The 22529-nt window shown below is 40.2% G+C and overlaps 1 protein-coding gene across 4 annotated transcripts; it reads right to left on the bottom strand.

Moving 5' to 3' along the window:
- Positions 1–1058: 1058 nt before the first annotated feature.
- LOC121925302 (tectonic-3-like) lies at positions 1059–22485 on the bottom strand. 4 transcript variants are annotated; one of them, XM_042457286.1, is made up of 15 exons: positions 22135–22483; positions 18670–18802; positions 17521–17642; positions 16413–16543; positions 15815–15923; positions 14985–15103; positions 14438–14473; positions 13766–13840; positions 13546–13671; positions 11776–11871; positions 9637–9734; positions 9034–9199; positions 8497–8622; positions 5642–5908; positions 1059–2348 (listed from the first exon to the last, which is right to left on the bottom strand). In XM_042457286.1, the coding sequence occupies exons 1-14, from the start codon at positions 22367–22369 to the stop codon at positions 5681–5683; spliced, it is 1800 nt and encodes a 599-aa protein (XP_042313220.1). In that variant the 5' UTR covers positions 22370–22483; the 3' UTR covers positions 1059–2348; positions 5642–5680. The 4 variants fall into 4 exon arrangements, with proteins under 4 accessions (XP_042313220.1, XP_042313219.1, XP_042313221.1 ...); XM_042457285.1 differs by lacking the exon at positions 1059–2348 and having other exon boundaries at positions 5421–5908; XM_042457288.1 differs by lacking the exons at positions 1059–2348; positions 5642–5908 and adding an exon at positions 7030–7163 and having other exon boundaries at positions 22135–22484.
- Positions 22486–22529: the final 44 nt, after the last annotated feature.

Genomic DNA, 22529 nt, shown 5'->3' with positions numbered 1-22529 from the left:
GGGGCAGGTCAGAAACAGCCTGTTCCTAGGAGTTACCCATGTAGGAGCTGGCCTCATGCTCAAACAGATTAAGTCAACAAAGCTGGACTTTGTTTTTGCATGCTCTGTGCAGCCACAACCCAGACAGTCAAAATGCACTTTCCAGCTGGGACTCACACAGGAGGCATGTGCCCTCACAGCCAGTATTCAAGATCCTGAGACATGAGCCATACTAAGATATCTTGATCAGGGCATGATTAGGGCTACAAAGCTATAATTATATAATAAATGCAACTGGACTTCCTTCTAACTAAATATTAAGAACAGGCAACTGGCGTTAATGAAAGTCAGTTTTAGGAGCAAAGGTGAAAATGATTAGACAATGTAAGTTAAGAAAACAGAATAAATTCTAGTCTAATGCATAACCTTGCCTGAGATGGGCCTCTGTTAGGAGGTATGTGACACCATTCAATAAAATGTCCTCTTACTATTGGACCTGCCTAAGGATGTGACTCTCAGTTAAATGTCGGAGAATTCAAAGACATTTCCATGTTAGTCTGGGATCAGTATGGAAAGAAATCTTGTAGATCTTGTTGTCGCTTTGAGTTTCAAAGATGCTACAATATTCCTTTGCAGCAAAATGGGGGGGGGAGATACTATTCACTCCCAGGTACTATACATCCCCCAATCTTTAAAAGGAACAGATCTCATACCCTTATCAGCACTGAAGATATCTTAACAATTAATGTATCAAGTTTAACCATTATATGCATAACCCATTTTTAAATGAATACAGTCAAACATAAATATCAGTGTTGAATACCATCATGCTTATATTAAATATTTAAATACATTTAATTTAAATAAACTACAATATGTACAAAGACACACTGAAAATAAATCATTCATAGCAGCACCAATTAGTCCAACCATCCTAAATCCAAATTTGATTCGAATATAGCACCTTGCAGAAGTAGTCTCCCCTCCCCACTTTGTACATTTTGTTGTGTTATGACCTGTAACTGAAATGGATTTAATTAGCATTGTTACTCATCAGGTATACCAGATACTCAACAATGTTAAGGTGAAAAATATTTTTATTTGGGAACAAAGGTTAAGTAAAACAACAAGAGACACTTGCTGACTGTACAAGTATTCACCCTCCAGAATCAATACTTCATTGATGCACATTTGGCAGCAATTACAGCTGATGGTCTTCTTGGGTAAGTATATATCAACTTTGTGTAACTGGATCCTGCAATTTTATCTATTCATCTTAGAGAAACTGCTGCAGTTCTTCTATGTTGAATGAGGACCACTGAACAACAACTTCAAGTCTGGTCATAAATTCTCAATGAGATTGCGGTCTGGGCTTTGAGTGGGTCTTCCTAAAATGTTCAGAATGTTTTTCAACAACTCCAGTTTTAATCTGGCTGTGTGTTTAGGGTCATTGCCCTGGTAAAAGGTGACTCTCCAATCCAGTCCCAGCAAACTAAAATGGGGTTTCCAGTAGAATTGGCCTATATCTGGCTCCATCCATCTTGCCCTGAATCCTGACCAGTTTTCCCAGTCCTTTCTGAGGAAAGCTAGCCCTGCAATATAGTGCTGGTGATACCATGTTTCACAGTGGGGATGTATTCTTGGGATCAAGTACTATTGACTTTGTGCCATACAAGGTGCTTTGGGGCAAGGTCAGCAATTCAGTTTTGGTGTCATCAAACCACAGAACCTTTTCTACATGTTTGCAGTGTCTCCAACATGCCCTTTTGCAAATTTTAAATAGAACCTGATATAGGTTTCAGCAATGGTTGCCTTCTTTCCACTCTTCCATAAATCCAAGCTTTGTGAAACATCCAGGTGACAGTTGTCCCATAGACTGATTCTCCTACCACAACAGTGGCATTCTTCAGCTCCTTCAGGGTTACCATTGTCCTCTGAGTACTCTTTGATTAATGCCTTCCTTTCCTGGTCACTGAGTTTTAGTGGATAACTTTCTCTAGGAATAAGTTTGTGCATATACATGATTTTATCCCAGTCTTGTTCTGATAGCTTCTTGGTTTTCATGGTGCTGTTTGTTTAGACATCCACTCCATTAAACTTTGTGGCCTTCCAGGAATGGGTGCATTTAATCTGAGATCATGTGACACTGGAATTTCACACAAATGACACTATTTAGTTTCTTATGTGACTTCTGGAGAGAGTTGGTTGCGTCAGACCTTCATACAACCAATAAGTGACAGTTTGTTTTTCTTGCTTAACTTCTGTGTCATAATGTCTTGCATCTTTACAATGTTGAGTATCTGGTGTACATCAAATGGTAACAATGCCAATTAAATCCATTTCAGTTCCAGGATATAACACACCAAAATCTGGAAAAGTGAAAGAGGAGTAAACACTTTTGTAAGGAATTGTAACAACAACAAAAAGTCTCACTTCTGAAAAGTTGGGAAAGATCTCTGTAGCTTTCCCTAGATCGTATCTGTTAACACAGCAATATACTGTACATATCCAAAAACATTTACAGTACAAGTCAATTTGCCATGGTTGTTGTCGTACAGATGGAGCTGTTTAATACTGAGCAAAGGCATTTTTAACCTGTTCAAAGATTCAGAATATAAATTGAGCTGACCATTCATTCTCCAGGTAAGTTAAGAAAAATAGTTAAAATATCACATTCTATCAATTAAATTCCAACCTTTCACCTTTATTTTCTATACTATGGGAGGAGGGGTATGCTGCCTAAGTTGCCCAGAGTAAAGGTAAGAAAATATTTGTCAAATTCAGATACAGTACATTTTTTTTTTCAGAAGGTTTTTTTAATGGTCCTCTCATCCAACACACATTTCCTTTGATTTCAAAGGTTGTATATCCCACTTGATATGACTTAATCAAAATTGATAAATCTTCCCAGCAAGGTATAACATATGGAGGAACTTTTTCTTTTAGTTTCCTTATTTTGAATTTCCTTTGGGGAGCAGCTTTCATGGGCCTTCCAGAAACATATGCCTACTAGTGCTGAAACCTGCTTGGTCTCAATAGTGTAACAGCATTCTCTGGGCCAAAGTATACTGGGGTATTTGGAAGAAAATCATGCATGAGAAAAAAGCAGTTGAGTGGCACATCATAGGGTAACATAGTAAGCCCTTAATACTTCTACAATGAAATATGCACCTTTCACATAAAGAAGTCCAAAAGTGAAATTCTAACTGGGTGTTGAATTTGGGATGAAGTACAGACTGTATTTCTTATTCTTGGTTATGTTCAGTGAATTCAAAATAGGTGATATAGAGAAGCTCTGTAAAATCACTCTAGTTTCTTGCCACCTACACAAGTAGCTTGTAGTACTCAGAAAAATCATTCTGGCAACACTTTTGTCAAAGCCCCAGGTGATATGAGGACAAGCAAGTCAAGCACTGGGCCAAAGCACTATCATATTTGTTTTCATATCATACTCAGACTGGAAAGCTGTAAATTAATAGCCCTAATTGGACTTTGAGGCTAATTTTCCTTATGTGTCCTTGTTTTATAGTTTACAGGTAGAAGGCCACTGTCTTGTTTACCTCAGGACTAGAGGTCACACTGAAATTACAGATTAAGGTTGAAGAGAATTTTCCAACATATTCAACACTGGGTAAGTTATGAACTCTTTTCATCAAAGCTCAGATGAATACTGTACACCAGAAAACATATCCATACATATAAGACACAAGTTACAGAGATACACTTGTTTGTTGCAAGTCATTTTATTCATCCTCTTAGCAGAACCATCACCCATGAAGTTTTACTAGTCTCATAGGGCTACCATATAGAGGTTAACAACGGTCCTGAAGACTCATCTCAAAACAAAGGATTTAGGATGTATAAGTCCAAAATACACTGCAGAAATAATCCAGTGTGAGACAGCTTTAATTGCCCTGGCTCAGTGCTAGGGAGTCCTGGGAATTGTAGTTTATTGTGGCACCAGAGCTCTCTGACAGATAAATGTCTCACAAAACTATAGTTCCTGGAATTCCCTAACATTGAGCCAGGGCAGTTAAAGTGTCTCAAACTGGATTATTTCTGCAGTGTGTTTTAGATCTATAGGCAAAGACACCATTACCCCATTTCAATAAATTCTTGTCTCTCAGAGGGATGATCCCTTTGGCCAGGATAGTTTCTAAATTGATTACTTGGTAACAAAATAGGTTTTAAACCATATAAAATTCTAGATACTGAGAAGGGCCATGATTCTCTTGTATCATAGGAATATGCTAAGAAACAACTATACACTAGGATAGACACACTCCAGTTATTTGAATAAATGGAAATACAAAGTGTAACTACTTGGAACAAAAGTATCCTGGGATTTGTATCACATTATGAAGCAGTGCGAAAAAACATTTGCAACAAGATGGCTCAACATAAAACTTTTCATAATTTTTCATGTTATACATTGGATTTTGTTACTAAGGCTATAAGTGATGGCGAACCTATGGCACACGTGCCAGAGGTGGCACTCAGAGCCCTCTCTGTGGGCACATGTGCCATCACCCCAGCACAGAGTTTGCCAGAGTTTGTTACTAGGAGCCAGAGGGACATGGCACTTTGTAATAAATTAGTGGGGGCAGTTTGGGCACTCAGCCTCTAAAAGGTTCACCATCACTGAGTTAAAGTGTAATAGCCTAACAATGGAAATCTTCAGTAGCACAATTTGCAAAATACATATTAATAGTCAAGATGGTGAATTAGATCTTGCCAAACAAATAACTGAATTTTGCTCCAGAACAGACTTCTCTGCACCCTCTGAGTTCATAAGAAGGTTTCTGTTTAATAATCTTCATGCCCCAAGTTGACTCCTCTAGGCAAGGCTTTAGCCTGCCCAGGGCAGTAGTGTAAAGGCAAAGAATTGGTACAATAAAAATGAGTCAAACAAACATGTATGATCATTGTATAATAAAGAGAGGAATTCTATCAGTTTTAATGATATCCTATGAAGATAAAATAGTAATTTTAATTAGAGTTTTGAGATATCGGTTTCAAGCTTGTTCCAAGGAATGCAGAAGAAAGCAGACTGAAAGTTGCACAACTCTTTCTATTTTTCTATATTCCTTAATGAAGAGGAAGATACTAGGAGTTGATGGTCAGAATGTGTTTTTCTTGACTGGGATCTAAAATAGTCTGTGTTTATGCCTGTGCGCCCTCAAGCTAGAAAAACTTTTGAGGACTCAAAAACATGCTATGGCCAGAAGCACAAAGGCAAATAACTGGTGCTATACAGAATAAAGAGGCTAAGAAGCCTCAGAACACAGAGAGAAGATCTGCCCCATCATGTTGGATCCCACTTCTTACTTTCACTATGATGACATCTAAAGTGTCCTTCATAGGCAGAAAGGAAATCCACCATGATATGGCACAACAGTTAAAACTTATCATCATGGGTAGAATGTCACTTTTTTTTGTAATGTGCTTTATGCATGTAAACACTTACCAGAGTCTATTGGCTTTTCAATAGACCACATGTTCGGATGGTCACATAAAAAGATTCTTAATCATACCATTGAACACACAGCTTCCACCCTGCTCCCTCTGTTAGCACAGCAGATTGTCTCTTCAATATTCTTTCACCCAGGGTATTATCAGTTTTGATGCTGGCTTCCTTTTCAGCAAGTAATACTAATATTACCTTTGCAGATCTCATTAGAAAGACAGATGCCTCTTCACTTCATGAGATGTGTAGCTCATACAACATTAGTGAAACCAGCAATGTTCCAGTAAGGTTAACCGAGCTGCTCATAGCCCCACTGAATGCCGCTTTAAAAGGGAAGAAGAAATCGGATGGAAGCTTCCAGTTAACTCTAGGCTGTCCACGTGGTGGCTCTGGCCATTTGGTAATATCCGTGAAGGCAACTGCAGTTGTCAAAAATGATGTCTTCATAGATATGCCAAAGGACTGGAAAAAACAACAACACACTGTTATCCTGGGCCCTGCACAGCTTTGTTTGGTTGCTAATTTATAGTCAGTCTTGATGGGAGATGGAACAGAGTGAAAAGAAATACAGAAGCAAACTGTTCATTCTCCCTCTTATCCCCACTTCATCATACAGTGGGCCCCTCAGTATCCACTTGGGTTTGGTTCCAGGTCCCTCAGTGGATATCAAAGTCTGTGGATGCTCAAGTCCCATTATATACAGTGGCATAGTAAAATGGCATCCCTTACATAAAAATGTAAAACAAAGGTTTGCTTTTTGGAATGTGTGTGTGTGTGTGTGTGTGAATATTTTTGAATCATGGTTGGTTGAATCTGTGAATGCAGACTCAGTGGATATGGAGGACCAACTGTAATACAAAGCTGTCATCAACAGAACATAAACCAAAGGCATTTCAGATCACAGAGAAGCAGCTGGTCTCAGCTCAGTCAGGATGGGAGAAATGAGTGTGCTCTCAAATGGAATATAGGCCCATACAGACAGACCAAAATAAAGCACTTTTATTTTGGCCTGTCTGTATGGGGCCATACTCACCTCTTCCTTCCTCCAGGAGCTCAGAGCAGCTGGATATTAATGGCCTGAATCTCCTCCTCCCCCTCCCCTTTTCTCTTATCAAGGCTTGATAGTTGCCAAGATTGTCAGGTTTTTGAATGGAGTGCACAAGCAAGAGAATAGCCCCATGGTGGCAAACGTATGGCATTTGTGACCTCTCTGGCAAGCGAAGCCATTTCTGAGGGCACACAGAGCGATGGGAGGGTGGGAGAAAGAATAGGAACAGGAAGACACCTGTTCCTCCTCTTCCCCCCACCCTCCCATGGTTTCAGCTGCCTCCCCAAAGACAGCTAAAGGCATTGGAAGGTGGGGGGAAGAGGAGGAACAGGCACGCAACTGTTCCTCTTCTTCCCCCTACCCTCCCAGGCCTTCACCTTTCTCCAGGGAAGTCCTGTCCCTTGAAGTCCCACTGTTGGAAGGTGGAACTCCCACCCCAGAAGGCAGAAGTCCCACTCACCTGTAGTCCTGTCCCTACAGAAGTCCCACCATCCCGGCACCAGGTAACACCTGGTGCAGCAACACCTTTGAGTTTGGGCATTGGGTCTCTAAAAGGTTCGCCATCACTGGAATAGCCCATCCAAAACAAACATATAAGTTGTTGACAAGACGACTGGAAAGATATCAGCCAGTGTGTCAAAATAATAACTTCATTTTGCATGGTAAGACCTAAGATACATATGAGTTTAGGTAGCACAGGGCGTAGAAGTTTGCAGGTCTCTTATTAAAATAGAGTACTGTACATTCACAATTGTGCTTGTATAAAAATAAGTATATTTCATAAATATAACAAATTGTACAATTTTGTATGTTAATCAAGCTATGAATGAAACATTTTATGTTGTTAAAAGTACAATAAGTTTAGGTTGTACATGAATTAAGTATTGCATGTTTTCCCATTTTCCCCAGGTTTTGCATGTATTTCCATTTTCCCCAGTTTTTCCATCCAGGATAGAAGGGGCTATTTTTCTACAAGAAATATTACAGCTTTCTTTCTATCATGGAAGCTACAGTATTCCTTTCTTTTGCTCAGTGACTATTTCATAACAAAGAGAGATGAAAGGAAAAGTGATATTCCTTTTATTCCCATGACAGTTCCCCATCCATTTTACCAATGACAAGGGAAGAAGTATACTCTTAAGGAAGCAGGAGGGGAAAAAAAGTAAGTATCAGAGTCTAGATACCCTGCCCCAACATGTTAAACATTATAGTCAAATTCTTCTATCAACTGTTCTGTCTTCTAATTGTTGGAATGAAAGCTACACCTATTATCCCTCATATGCTCCACTGTGGCAGAACAGGGCATTGCACTGCCTACGAAACCCGCTTCTTGAACTAAGGTCCTTTTTGCCAGGATAACAGATTAATTTATAACGCAGATATAGAGCAACAACCATAAATATCACTTGCACAATATTCCCTCAGATTTCCTCTGGACCAGTTCAGGCTTCTCCATTAATCTGTTGGCTAATCTTCACAAAAATACTGTTTAAACACTAGGATTTAACTAGGATTTGCCATCACCACTGTCACTTTTCCTCTTTAGGCCCTATTTTTAAAATCAAGAAATACTTCAATGGGACAGTTCGATTCTAATACTAAAATATATTTAAGCATTATGTACATGATATTGCTAAAGCTTTTGGTCTCACTCACTCTTCTTCCCACATACATCAAAAATACTGATATAAAGCATTCATTGAGTGGAGTTTCCCATTACATTTGAACTTGAGAAACTCTAGTTACTTTAAATTCTAAGCAGCAAATAAATCATGATCACCACAGTTTGAACCTAGTTTTTAAGAACCAACAGGAGTCTAAACAAAGCAGAATCCTCTGAGTTTCAACAAACTACTCTGGTTAGTTTAAATCAGAAGTGAAATCTTTTGATCTTCTCCTCTGACACACAGAAGGATATGCGCCCAGTTGTGACTTATACATGTAAAGCTAAATTATGAAACAAATTGGACATACAGGTCCAAAAATATTATTTGTGACATACCTTCAGAGGCTTACAGAGATAATAGTACCGTGCTCCCAATACTTGAGCTTGTGGGTTAGACAAGAGGCCCACCTGAGCCCACAAAACTTGGATCTCCAGGTAAACAGGAAGCAGGCAATGTCCACTCTAGCAAGAAAAAGGGAAATCAGAAATCAAATAAAAGTAACTCTAAAAGGTTACTTTTGGAGAGTAATTAATAGATTAGTAATGGATATCACCCAGAATTACCACAATATCTCTGTCCAAACACAAAGCAAAATGTAAGGAAGCAACTGGTACTTCACGAGAATGCAGAAACATCTGCAGCCACAATTGCCCTTTCAATGGCAGGAACAAAAGGATTTGGGAAGGGATCTGAGTAGGGATTTGTGATGGAGCCACAGATCTTGGTGAAAAAAGAATGCCCAGACTAACAAGTCTGAAGGGAAATATTTCTCATATAGGGCAGATGTTGCCACTCATTCTTCAGGTGATTTGGTGCAGCTTAAAAGGGGAAGCTAGATATGGAACTAGCTTCTCCATTTCTCTTTGCATTACCTGCATGTTGCACTTTTTGGTGATAATGCTGTTCCACTCTCCTGGATGGCCTGGGTTAGCATTTCCAGTTATAGCCAAACTCCCTAGACTATGTCCCCCTTGAAAGGCTTGATACAGCATCTCCTGCAAATTGCTACAGTTATCTTCCTCCAGCTTGAAGGGTACACTAGAAATAAAAAAGAACAAGGAGAACTCATGTGCCTAGTAGATCAGTGAAATTCAGCTTCCATATAGAAACATGGAAAAAGACAGATGTCATAGTTGAATGGCTCCAATCAATACAGAACAAAAATCTTACAGCTTAACTCATTTTTTCATCTAAGAAAGGGGATAAAAGGGACATGAAGATGTTGTTCTGTTGGCTGAAGATATTCTAGCCAATTAGAACAGTGATTTGAGAAATTGAACTGGAATTTTTATGGAACATTTATTATCTGTCCTTCAATAAAGGTACAGTTTGTGATGGCACAAGAGAGAACAGCCCTGGAAGATATGTCAGGTTACATGCCAAGCATATAGCAGAAATCCTTGATTTGATCAATTCTCTGTGAACCCTGCAAAGAACACACACACTTGCAAGAAGATACGTGAAAGGATGGTTACCTGAGTTGGCAACTAGTCCTTACATTCTCTCTAAACAGCACCTTGTACCTCTTGGTTGCAGAACAGTGGTTGTCACCTTGATTCTGTAAAATGGTTACCTGAGGAAGGGGACATGTCAAGGAGCCCAACTAGAATACAAAGTAACTAGAGAAATCCTTCAGTCTTGAAGGAAAAAAAACAGACAACAGCACCCACATTAGTATCATATTCATTTATTTAACTTGACTTGTTACTTAACAAGTTCCCATTCCCGCTGACATCACTACAAAACATCTGGGCTCTTCATACAGTTCTCTTGTAATAACTAAGCTTGTTCTCCACACATTTAAGGTGATTTAATTGTCACAGAAGGTAGTTTTTGCATTTTAATGTCAATTAAAAATTATATTACACACGTACTACAAAAGAGTAGAAATCAAAGGCACAGAACTTTAGAGTAAGCAAAAAAAGATGCCCATACACTTACGTCCATCTCTGCTGCTACAACCTAAAACTTTTGGCAAAAAACCCAATAGCTACACTTTAAATAATTCTGCTGGTGTAACAGAAATTTCAGGAAACTTAGATTTCTAGGATTTGCAGATCAAGGAATTCGCAAGAGGACCTAATAATTGAAAATCCATAAGTTTATTTCCATTTGTCGACAAAGGAAAACATTGAACTCAGTGGAATTCAAGTTCCAAAAGCTGAGAACCCCGAACAAGACAAAATGGTTCTTTTTATATTATTCAAGACAAAGAGGCTTCTTCAATACACCTGATTGGCTAATTACAATTTAAACATATAGAATTCTTACAATCAGAACAGAAATACATGCATACATTAAAACTGCATCATCACGCCTTACCCCTCCTGTAGGAATTCAGTGGCTTTCCCTCTTAACCTTGCTTCTAAATGTCTACTATGTATCCATATCTCAGTAGTTTATGTTATGTCTTTCTTACTGGTGCCAGCTTCCATCTAGGTCAAGATGCACTCACTATTCCTTTGCTCTAGTAACTCCAAGCCTTTATTTAAAAAAACCATTTCTCTGGCTGACAAAGGTGACTCCATCTTTCTATAGTTTTTATATTTCAAAAAGGAATTTCCACCACACTGGGTACACATAATAAGGCAGGAGTAAAAAATAAGCTTTTAAATGTTGTTTATAGTTAAGAACAGGAGACCCTGTTATCCAAATGAAGGCTATTAATTCTAGATCAAGGGAATTAATAGTGCCACTATATTCTGCTCTGGTCAGGCCCTACCTAGAATACTGTGTCCAGTTCTGAGCACCACAATACAGTAAGGATGTTGAGAAACTGGAGTGTGTCCAAAGGAGGGCGACTAAAATGGTGAAGGGTCTTGAAACCATGCCCTAAGAGGAATGCTTTAGGGAGCTGGGGATGTTTAGTCTGGGGAAGAGAAGGTTAAGAGGTGATATGATAGCCCAAATACTTGAAGGGATGTCATATTGAGGAGGGAGCAAGCTTGTTTTCTGCTGCCCCAGAGAACAGGACATGGAACAATGGATGCAAACTGCAGGAAAAGAGATTCCTCCTCAACAGTAGGAGGAACTCCTTGACAGTAAGGGCTGTTCAACAGTGGAAGACACTTCCTTGGTGAGTAGTGGAGTCTCCCTCCTTGGAAGTCTTTAAACAGAGGCTGGATAGCCATCTGTCGGGATGCTTTGACTGAGAGTTCTTCATAGCAAGGGGTTGGACTGGATGGCCGTTGTGGTCTCTTCCAACTCCATGATTCTATGATTCTAAGATTCTAGCCTTGTTTTTCACAGGTTGCTGTTCCTTCCATCTAAATATATACAGGGCACCCGCGTCATACGCGGGCGTGCTATATGCAGCTTTCAGCATATGCTGAAAGCTGCGCAGGGCACAAGGGGCAGCCCACGCACCGCCGCATGCATGAGCCCCATTCACTTGAATGGGGCTTTAGCATGCGTATTTGGCTTATGCGGGGGGTGATGGTCCAGAACAGATTCCCCGCGTAAGCCAAGAACAGACTGTACACTGATCTGAAGAATACTAGAAGTCAACATCTCCCATACTGTGCTCCATAGCTTTCTAACAAACAATCATCTAAAATGTCCAACTACAGCTGATAGCAAAGACACTTGATCAAATACAGTGTTAGAAAGGATACATATTGCTGGGTGCCATTGTAAAGTGTGATTAGTGGGGCTTCTTTGATATAGCCAGGATTCCCACTTCTCTGTTTGGTGGAAGAAGGTCTCCTACTCTGCAAGTGGGGGGAGGAATGTAAAAAAATGATATTAACCACCCAATACTATCCTATACATAGATCCTGAATTGCAGTCATTGGTACTACATATAGATCTACTCAATCTACTAGTAATTATTCTAAAGCTATCCTCCTCTGGATTTATGGATAGCATCCCGAAACAGCCCAGAAGACCAGCGCAAGCACCAAAAGCAGCTGAGGTGACTGAGGAAGGGAAGAGGCCAAGTGAGAGAGACTCGCTGGCTGTATTCCTAAATGGCCCAGAAAACCAGTGCCAGCACCCGAGACCTCCCAACGCCAGCGCCTGAAGTCCTCCGCCGCACTGGGGAGAGATGAAACACCTGCGCCAGCACTGGGAAAGAACACTGGACTTGTTGCTAGGAGGGATGGAGAGAAGGGACATTATAGAGAGGGAGACACCACAGACATCTGGTCCCAGACCAGTTTAAACCTGGCTCTATACTCAGTGGCCATGTCAGTTGCCACGGGAAAGTCTGCCACCATGAAACTAACGCACTTCTATTTTCCATCTTGTCCTCCTCAGAAACTGAGATAGAGAGGAACACCTTTTTTTACTAAGGATTTATCATATAACCCCCATCCTCAGAGCAATTATGTTAATGAAGAGAAGTACATACACACAGGTTTGGAAGCATCTCTACCACACATCACTTTACGATTTAGACTATATCTTATCATTGTTATAGTTAGATATTCTGTTATAAATGTAAAGGGGGGGGGAGGAGGGAATTATTATACTGTATTGTATTGCATTAGAATTATATTGTATTTTATATGTGTATTGGCTTTATTATTGTATTATTGCATTGTATTTTATTGTATTTTATGGATTTGCTTTAGCAATGTTGTAAACCACCTTGATCCTTGGAAAGACGATATATAAATAAAATTATTATTATTATTTATATTGAGATATAAAAATAAAAAATATGCCACAAATTGTAAATATCACAAAATCATGGAACACAGAACAAACAAAACAACTCAGACTAGGCCAGGTCTATGGCATAAGTACACAAGAAGTGTTAACACATTCAGTATTTGACAAGTCTGAGCAGTTCCTGTCATTACTGGTGCTGCTAACCAGTTTCATTGGAAACTTTCCAAAATAAGGGTTCCTTACTCCTCTCAAGCACACAATGAACGATCTAAATTTTAAAATGTCTGGAATTCATTACCAAAGCACTAACACCTTCCTTTCTTCAACTCCCACTAATCTATATCTGCATCACTCTGATGAAACGATAAGAACCATGCCAGCCCAGTATCAGACCTAGAAAAAAATCTAATTATCTTGAGCACTTAGCTCAACAGTCAGTTCTGAGGGGTCAATGCATTAGGATGGGCTTGAGAAGTATCTGGACTTCTAGATTATCTCTACAGCACTTTTTCCACTGCACAAATGCAGTCCTTTCTCCAAGCACACATCAGGAAATGGTGACAGAACCACAAGACTACTGTATGTCAAGGAAGTAGCCACTGCTTCCACAGCATCACTACTGTCAAAGTCCACACACTTACCCTAAATTCCATTCACACTGAGATAAACACAACACAGCAGAGGAACCAGCTGAATGCACTGCCCCACTTCCCATAATACCAATTTCTATTCTCCCCAGAAGAAGGATGAATGCAAAAACAAGTACTGACCCAAAAATGTAGAGAAAAGTGTTGCTGCAGTGTGGCTCCTGGGTTTCCAGATATATTGGCCACTTTGAACTGGACAGAAACTTCCTGAATTCCATGGATCCCACTGAACTGCACCTCATAGGTCACCTGGAAACATAACAGGTTAGTGGGAAGCAAAGCTGGATACTACACAGGACTCAGCCCATTCCCCAACTTTGATAATAAAGAGAGTATGAAATACCTCAGAAACAACATTGTGACATATGTTGCCATTCAGTGAAGGAGAAGCAGGCTCTGAGAGTGTGGTGATGTTGACCTAGAGACACAAAAATGATTTTTCTTCCAATTTTCAAAGGCCAACATATCTTCAACTCACAGAATCTGTTCTAGATACAGGGCCAGTGGTAGCTTCAAGCCACAAATTATTTCCCATAATTATTTCTCTGCTTGCACTCTAAGGCCAGAACCCCTACTGTACTTCATTACCAGTTGTGCTTTTTTCTATTCAGAGGAAGTCAGTGAATGCAGACAAAATATGCTGACTCCAAGCAGCTTATTTCTCCAATGTTTTACTTCCTTCATAGCTGCAACACGTCTGGTCTTTACCCTGCTACTGTCACTGTCTACACAGGTGTACTTATGCCAGCTTAGTACAACAACAGAATTACTGCCTTAGACTTCTGCACCTTTCGTCTCCATCTTTAGCAAAGATGCAACCATGCACACATAAACAAACACTTTTCCAAAACTAATTCTTCTCTGTTTGTAGGTAGAAACTAGCTTCCTTTTCTAATCCTTTTCTGCAGTACTTCTGTTTCATGATGTTTGTGAGACTCGACTGAACTTCACAAAGAGTTCCTGGTGACTCTTTAACTGAGGAAGATAACAAATACTGTCACTAAGATCATCTCACCTGTACAGGTTGGAACAGAGTAACGTTGACTGGGACCTGAAAAAAAGAAATCACAGACACCTTATTCCATAAGAACATATAGTCTTTAAAACCCTGACATTAGTCTTGCAGTCTTAATCTCTCTTTTTTTTTTTAACAATGAACACTTTTCCATTGAGAATAGAGCTTTTCTATAAGAACTATAACTCTTATTCCTGTATCAGTCTAGTAGAAATTTAAGCTTTTTCCTCAAGATTTCTAAGTTATTTGGAAATAAAGACTTATTTTAAATAGGGAAAGCAAAAATAGACTCATATTTCTAGGATGCTTGAAAAATTATTCTTGAGAGAAGATGTGCCTTTGTATTATATTTTTTCCAGTTTCAATATATTTTAATTGTTGTAAGAATCCTTGAATGTTTTTCAGAAAGTAGTTGCAATAAATTTACAAGAATAAGTGATAGAAGTAGTACTGCCACCATCAGAAGCTTACTTGTACTAGGAAAGATAAGCAATATTACACCAAGACAGTGAAACAGCAGGGTCAACTGTAGACCAAATATTGATACCTTTAGCACAGTGAAGTCACGGTAGTATGAAGCTGCATCCAGCGCAGGGTCAGTGGTACAGCTACTCATCAGGTCAGTAAAAATCCGCACACAGCTTGTGGTTTTACTCTCGAGAAAGGCTGAAAAATAAATAAGTGACAACAGAAGAAGAACAAATCAGAAAGCTTCTACAATGCAGACCAAAAGGGCAATGTGATTGCATCCTAAATGAAGGCTTCCAACAGTTATCCTCCAGCATCTTACATCCTGGATCCATCACCAACACTCCGTGATGCCAGAAACCAGGCAATCTGAGCTCTGTGCTTCAAATATATACACTGTCTATGCTACACATTCAGCTCTATCACCTAGACATGTACTTCATCAGCTGACCACCCATACCAATCCTGACCATCTGGCTTTACAAAACCCAGGTTTCAGTTCAATTCATACTATCCTTGAGTATGAGCACCTCACCATGACCTCTTATGTTTCTAGATTACACCTGCTCCTAAGTCCTTTGACAGTCAGCTGCTCTCTCTGGCACACGACCTATGAATAAAACAACCCCTCAGAATGATGACAGAGTCTCCTAGCAGACATGGAAGCTTTACTTCTTGAAGGCCAACACGGCCCCAAAATAATCAGAAATGCTTATTGACTGTGTCACACATTCCTGTACACCAGCTCCTCACCCTTTCCCAGCAGTGAACAAGAAAAGGGATTCATTTATTTTGGCCTCTGTGAGGCAAGAAACAGAAACATTGAGAGTGAATGGCACACAAGTCAAGACAAAATTTGTGAATCACTGCTAAGTGACATCAAAACTTTGCTCAGGTCCACATGCTCACCAGCAGGATTCTCATCAACACAAAGCTGGCTGAGTCCTAGGTCTGTAGGTTGTTTCAGAACACTCAGCATGGATGATGCAGCAAAGTAGGTCTGAATTTGATCCCCAGCCTGAAATGGAAACAGAATTGTTGAAAGGCAGCAACACACACATAGAAAAGGAGCATAAGCATCAGGAAGAGTAACACTACTGAAGTAGCTCTTTCTTATTTATTTATTCATTCATTCTTCATTCATTCACTCTCTCATTCATTCAATTTACATCACATTTTCCCTCCACAAATAGGTCTATAGGCAGCCTACAATTAAACAGTACAAACACAACTTAAACATAACAAAAACATAAAGATGTAAAACATGCAACAGAAGTATGTGTTTATTCCTTCATCCTCATGCAAGAGCATGGGTCTCTGAATAAGCTTGTGCTGTAAGCTATGAAGCAGGTTTTATCATACTGAAAAAAGAAGAAATTAGAAGGATGAATACTAAAAAGGAAAAATTAACTTTAACATCTTCTGTCTAGACATAATCTAGCAGAAGCCCTTTTACCATGAAACATCCTCAGAACAAACAATTACTGGTATCTGAGGGCCAACTTACCCGGTAAAAGGCAGCTGGAGGTGACTGAGCTTGTTCTGATAATATGAAGGATGACCCTCCATATTGTGCTGAAAGTGCTGGGAAGTTTGTTTTTGTAACTAACTGTGGTTCTTGTAAGTAGTTCAGTTTTGCTATAGAAAGAAATGAAAAAAGTAAGCCCATCAGCAACACTGCAATATTTGTGGTATCTTACTCCCTTTGGCAAATCTGTCCAGTAGGAATTTCACTGAGAAGTAAAAATTGTTTCACAGCAAACAATAAGCATCTGCATTTGTTAACAGTTCATTCTCTACTCCTTGTCTGAGTGCATAAAACTACTGAGTGACTACAGACTTTTTTTGCTGGACGTCCCTCTCCAAAGAGGCTTGATGTAGTCCACTTTATTCCCTTTTAGGTCTTAGACTAAAACAATGTTATCCTGTGAGCCATTTTAATGTTCTGCAATTTCAAAACACTATTGGGACAATGGCATAATTTAACACAGACAGGAAGTTATTACTTTAATTGAGTAATCTGCTAACTATGTTATTTGCTTATTTATGAATTAGCTCGTTAACACTTTCATATCTTTGCCTTAAAATACATTGTAAACCACTTGGAATAAATATTGTTCCTATGAAGGGCAACAATCTTTATCAAATAAATTAATAAACCTCAAAGCATGGAAGGTTTAGAATGCTTTTGCTATAGAGTAAGATTCACTTGATCTACAGCAAGAGTCCCTTCCTCCAGTGCCATCAGCAGCTCCATTGATCACTTCACTGTGGCAGCAGCAGCAGCAGCAGCCAATTTCAGTATATTTGCACAAACACTGGATAGTTCTAGTCCTCAGCAGAACTACAGAGTTGTGCAAAAATTTTACTGGAGTACGTAAAGCAGTAGTAGGCAAAGTTCAGCTCACCAAATGCTGCTGGATTATTACTGAGCATTCCAAATTTATTGTTAATTTTAAAAACTGTATAAAGTTTCCATTATATCTCCTACTTCTCCACCAAAGACCAAACTGCCCCCACCCCAAGTACAGCTTGCATGTTTGTTCCTAAAATATACTTTTAGAAAAGAACCTTGCCCAAAAAGAAAAACAATCAAGATGCTAATTCAAACTTACGATCATTTAACTGCACACAGAAGAGAAATGCACATCCATCAGGACTGGGAAGGATTTGAGTGCGGTAAGGAGTGTTATTTCGGAAAATGAGGGACTTTTCCAAACACACCTGACTCACAGCCCTAAGCAGAAAACATAAGCATACAAAAATCACAGATGCTCAATTTAAGCAAATTTGCATCAACAATACACTCCACACAATTATTTCTAGCAGGATTGCTAAACAGAGCTGCAGCTCTGGTAAACAATGAAGTATATATTCTAAGTAGTTTCCTGTTTCAACTTTATGGAAGGGATGGCTATAGAAACCGTGCAAATTTGTCTCAGAGTCATGTGCAGAATTCAGTAGGAGTCTAGAAGCATGCAGGTTACCACTTTTAAAATGCCAGTACAGTCCTCCCTCCATTTTCGTAGATTTCAAGTGCTTTATGGATCAGTCCTTTATGGATCAGCAAGCAGGGAGGGTTAAAATGGTGCACGTGGAAACGCATGGCCATTCAAACCAATTAGGCTTGAATATGTGTGAATTTCCATTTACGCAGGAGGGGCAGCGGAAAAGATCCTCCATGAAAATGGAGGGACAATTGTATAAACAAATACACAGTATATGGAAAGCTACCATTGCTCTGATTAGCACAGTACTGTTTACTCTGATTGGCAATGCTCAAGCTCAGCTACCTGAAAATCATTTTAACTACAGATTCCAAGATCTCACTCTGCAATCTTCCATATGCAAAGTATGTGCAAGCAAGCCCAGAAAAAGCTCTTCTTCCCCAGCCCACATATTGATGGGGCAGGATATTTGAAGTAAATTTTCCAAAGAAATAGGGCCTTTCCATGCATCCCTAGCTACAACAGGTGTCCAAACTGAACCTTACAGGCCCTCAGGACCAGAGAGAATCTCTTATTTGCTTTGGTCAGATTCCTCTGTGCACCTTTTCATATTTTACAACAGTTAAATTTTATTACACCTGTTAACATTTCAACTTAGTTCCTATCCTAAAATACATCAGACACATAGCTTCAAAGCATGCACAGATTCCCAAGGAAAAGAAGCAACATTGCTAGGTATCTTGTCAGTTCCCACTGGCTTACCATCCTTTCCTTACACACTGAATAGAGGTGAGATTCTCCATTCAATGATCTTACCTGGTGCTTCCTGGAAGACAGAAGGAGAAAGGGCACTCGGGATTCTCCAGGTTGCAATCCAAGCCACAGCTTGAATCACAGCAGCAGTTGAGGTCACAGAAGCCTGGGTGCAAGTCACAGGGGCAGACTGAACCTGTGGGGGGGGGGGGGGGGGGGGGGGGGGGAAGGAAAAGCAAAGGGATAAGACAGTTAGGATTCAGCCAGCCCCCTCCCCACAAAAGGCCATGAACTGAGAAAAAGGCTACATAACCTATCAGTGTTGATGAGCTTGGAAAATAAATGCTGTTTTGGACTACAGCTCCAAAACCCATCCCCAATATTACTTTTTGTATGACAATTCCAAAGCCATTGCAGCCAGTGCTGGTTGGAGAACTCTCGTCCCAAAAAGCAGGGTGACCAGATAGCATAACCGCAAAGAAGGACAAGGCACACAAAATGTAGGACATTCAAGAAAAATGTAGGCCATTACCAAATAAAGTTAAAAACACTTATAAATATAAATCCATTTCATATGTTTTATTTACAGCTATATTACATATACTGTACATTATTATTATTATTATTATTATTAGTAGTAGTAGTAGTAGTAGTATACTGCTCTTTTCCCAGGACTGGGACTCATATTATGTATTCAACTGTATTTTTCTGATGAATTTATATCTGTTAATATGTCTTGTTGGCTTGCCACAGACTTCTAGAACTCTGAGCAAGACAAAGGTTCAAAATTGTACTTTACTAGCAGTCAAACCCTTGACTGAAGCTAGATTTTATTCCTTTCATTTGTCCACATGCGTTATTTGGCAAACATTTTCATTTATCCATTATGCTGAAATTAGTGGGGGGATCCTTTGCACTGTGCCCTCAAGCAGCCCATTGACTGACACCTTTGCTGTCCTTTTCCTCTCCGAGAAACAAATGCACCCAAAACAAAAGCTCTGGGGACAAGTCTTGTCTGCTGCTATTTCTAGGAAAAAAGAGCTTAAGAAGGATTTATTTTATTAATTTCATTTTTATGCCGCCTTTCTCCCAAAAAGGGACCCAAGGTGGCTCACAAGATAAAAGCATTTTAAAAACATTTAAAAAAACAACAATTAAAATAACTTAGAACAATATAAAATTAAGACTAAACCATACAAGGGTTAAATAACATACCACATATAAAAGGCACTCTGTCGTGATTTTAAAATGCTTGCCTGAATAAAAACGTTTTTACTTGCTGGAGAAAGGCCAGCAGGAAGGGAGCCAGACTAGCCTCCTGTGGAAGGGAGTTTCAGAGGGTCTGAGCTCGGAGCAGCCACCAACAAGCCTCTCTCTCATATTATCACCAAGTGAGCCTGAGATGGTGGTGGGACTGAAAGAAAGCCTTCCTTGGAAGATCTTAGGGCTCTAGCAGGTCTGTCTTACCCCCACTATTTGCAGTGAGGACAGGCTTCCAAGTACAGTCATCCCTCCATTTTCACGGACTTCGAGTCCGTGGCCTCGGTCCTTCGCAGACCGGCAAGTGGGGAGGGTTAAACTGGTGCACGCGTGGGAGCATGCAGCTACTGAAGCTGATGGGGTTTGAATATTTGTGAATTTCCATTTTCGCAGGGGGTGGGGTGGGTCCAGAACAGATCCCCTGCGAAAATGGAGGGACGACTGCAGATGCATTTCTTAAAGGCGAACAGCAAACACAGTGCTACTCAATGGGCTTCTTAGTGATGCTAAAAATAGAGGACATTTTTGAATTCTTCCTGGACATAAGGTTGAAATGTAGGACATGTCCTGGAAAATGAGACCATCTGGTCACCCTGGGTATCAGGGGCCTCAATTTTCAGGACCTAAGCAGTGGAAGATAGTGGTTCTTGGAGATGTCTCATCTCCAGGGTCACCAGGAGTCGGGGCCCACTCCAAGGCAGTTAAGAACAAGGTGAAACTATCACTGTGGTTTCTGGGACCCAGAGGATGTGACTTGCCCAAGGTCACCCAGTGGGTTTCCATGGCTGAGCAGAGAACCGAACCCGATCTTCAGTCCCAGTCCTACACTATCCCATGCTGGCTCTCGCAGCAGCTTCTACATATGCCATTTCAACATTTCTATTTCCTCCCCCCCCCCTCATAATAGTAGGGTAGATGATATCTTCCCACGCACCTTAGAAAAAGAAACACTTTTGTAAGAGCAGAGCCATGCTTTACAGCCCAGCTTCAAGGATGCAATGGGGAGTTTTTGATAAAATGGGGGCTGAAGACACGCCAACCACAAGAGCCCCAAAATGGCGCTCGAGGGGGAAGCAAAGGGAATTCATGCTCCTGGGACAAAAAGCCTGCAGAAATAATCCAGTTTGAGACTGCCTTAACTGCATTGGCTCCATGTATGGAGTCACAAAATGGATTCCCACTGGAGTTTCCATTCCACCTCATGCATCTGAGGAAGTCAGTTCAAGGCTACCAAACCTACTGCTTTTCGCCTTTTTAGACTCCATCTGCACTACAGGAATAATCCAGTCTCAGACCTCTTTAACTGCCCTGGCTCAATGCTATGGAATCCTGGGATTTGTAGTTTTGCAAGACATTTATCGTTGCTCAGGACTTTATCACGTGGGGAAAAACTGGAAGTATAAATGGCGATTATCCTGTGATAACTGAGCATTCGCAATTACGATTTTCACACAACGTCGCGACTGAAGCTCCCTCATCCCAGGAATATCCTATGAAAACCGTGCGGTCGCAGTAAAAGTTTTCACATGACGTCGCAACGAAAAGTGATCAAAGCGCAACTATTCCGGGATTAACCAGGCAATCATCTGTGAATTATATTTATTTATTTGCTGTTTATTGCATTGTTTTTCCCTGGTGATTTCCGGGATAACGGTTCTTTTATCATTTTATTATTATTATTTAATAATTAATTATTATAAAATATAAAAAATTAATAAAAATTATTATTATTATTATTATTATTTAATTACAGTATTAACAGTTGTTTTTTAGTAATTGATAATTCAAGTGTATTTTATTATTGTTGGTGGGAGGGGTAGGGTTATAATGTTATTATACTGTTATTGTACTTCATTGGTTTATTTTATCACAAGCCCGCTTTGACCGTGTGGAGGAGCGGGATATATATATATATATATATATGAATTGTATTATTATTATTATTATTATTATTATGTGTGAAAATGTTAATCATGGTTTTAATCGCGACTGTGCAATTTTCATGGGATAATCGCCATTTAAACTACCAGTGTTTCCACCTTTGTGATAAAGTCCTCTGCCACCAGAGCGCTCTAATGACACAAGAAACTACAGTTCCCAGAATTCCCTAGCATCGAGCCAGGGCAGTTAAAGCGGTGTCAAAATGGGCTATTGCTGTAGTGCGGACGCAGCTAACATAACCTTTGCAAGTTCTAGCTATCTCTTAATTAGAGGATGGGTTTGTATCTGCGTGTGAATGCGTTCCCTGGCTTCCTCAGGCTCCCTCACCGGCTGGAGAGCCACCTTCTTCCCTCTGGACTCCTTCGGGCGCCTCAGTAGGCAGTCCCTCTGTCGACAGAGTAGAGTTTTCCTCCTCTGTCGCCGCCACAGTACTGTTAAGTCCCTCTGGAGCCACCGTACTGTTCACTTCTTCGCCCCTCAAAGTGGTGTTTTCAACCTCGGCCGCTGCTGCCAATCCTGACAACAGGAGAAGCAACTGGAGCCTCAGCTCCATCAAAGCCATAGCGGAAGCATCCCTCCGTTGCTAAGGAAACTCCGGCCGCGCGTTGATGACGTCAAGCGCAAAAGCGTCCGCGTTAAGCGCCAACTGGAGCCTTAGCTCCATCAAGGCTACAGCGGAAGCATCCCTCCGTTGCTAAGGAAATTCCAGTCGAGTGTTGATG

The sequence above is a fragment of the Sceloporus undulatus genome, chromosome 3 (genome assembly GCF_019175285.1).
Source record: "Sceloporus undulatus isolate JIND9_A2432 ecotype Alabama chromosome 3, SceUnd_v1.1, whole genome shotgun sequence".
NCBI lineage: Eukaryota > Metazoa > Chordata > Lepidosauria > Squamata > Phrynosomatidae > Sceloporus > Sceloporus undulatus.
The sequence above is the reverse complement of the archived record's forward strand: the minus strand, read 5'-3'. Positions and strand labels throughout refer to the sequence as shown.

Bases quoted from the DNA above. Each gene is read 5' to 3' on its own strand.
- LOC121925302 (XM_042457286.1), bottom strand. From the start codon at position 22,369: ATGGCTTTGATGGAGCTGAGGCTCCAGTTGCTTCTCCTGTTGTCAGGA. The intron at 11,872-13,545 runs GTCAGTACTTGT...CCCCACTTGCAG, and splicing joins ACTTTTCTCTACATTTTTGG to AGTAGGAGACCTTCTTCCAC. The intron at 9,735-11,775 runs GTATCCTTTCTA...CCCCTTCCTCAG, and splicing joins ACAATGGCACCCAGCAATAT to GTAACCATTTTACAGAATCA.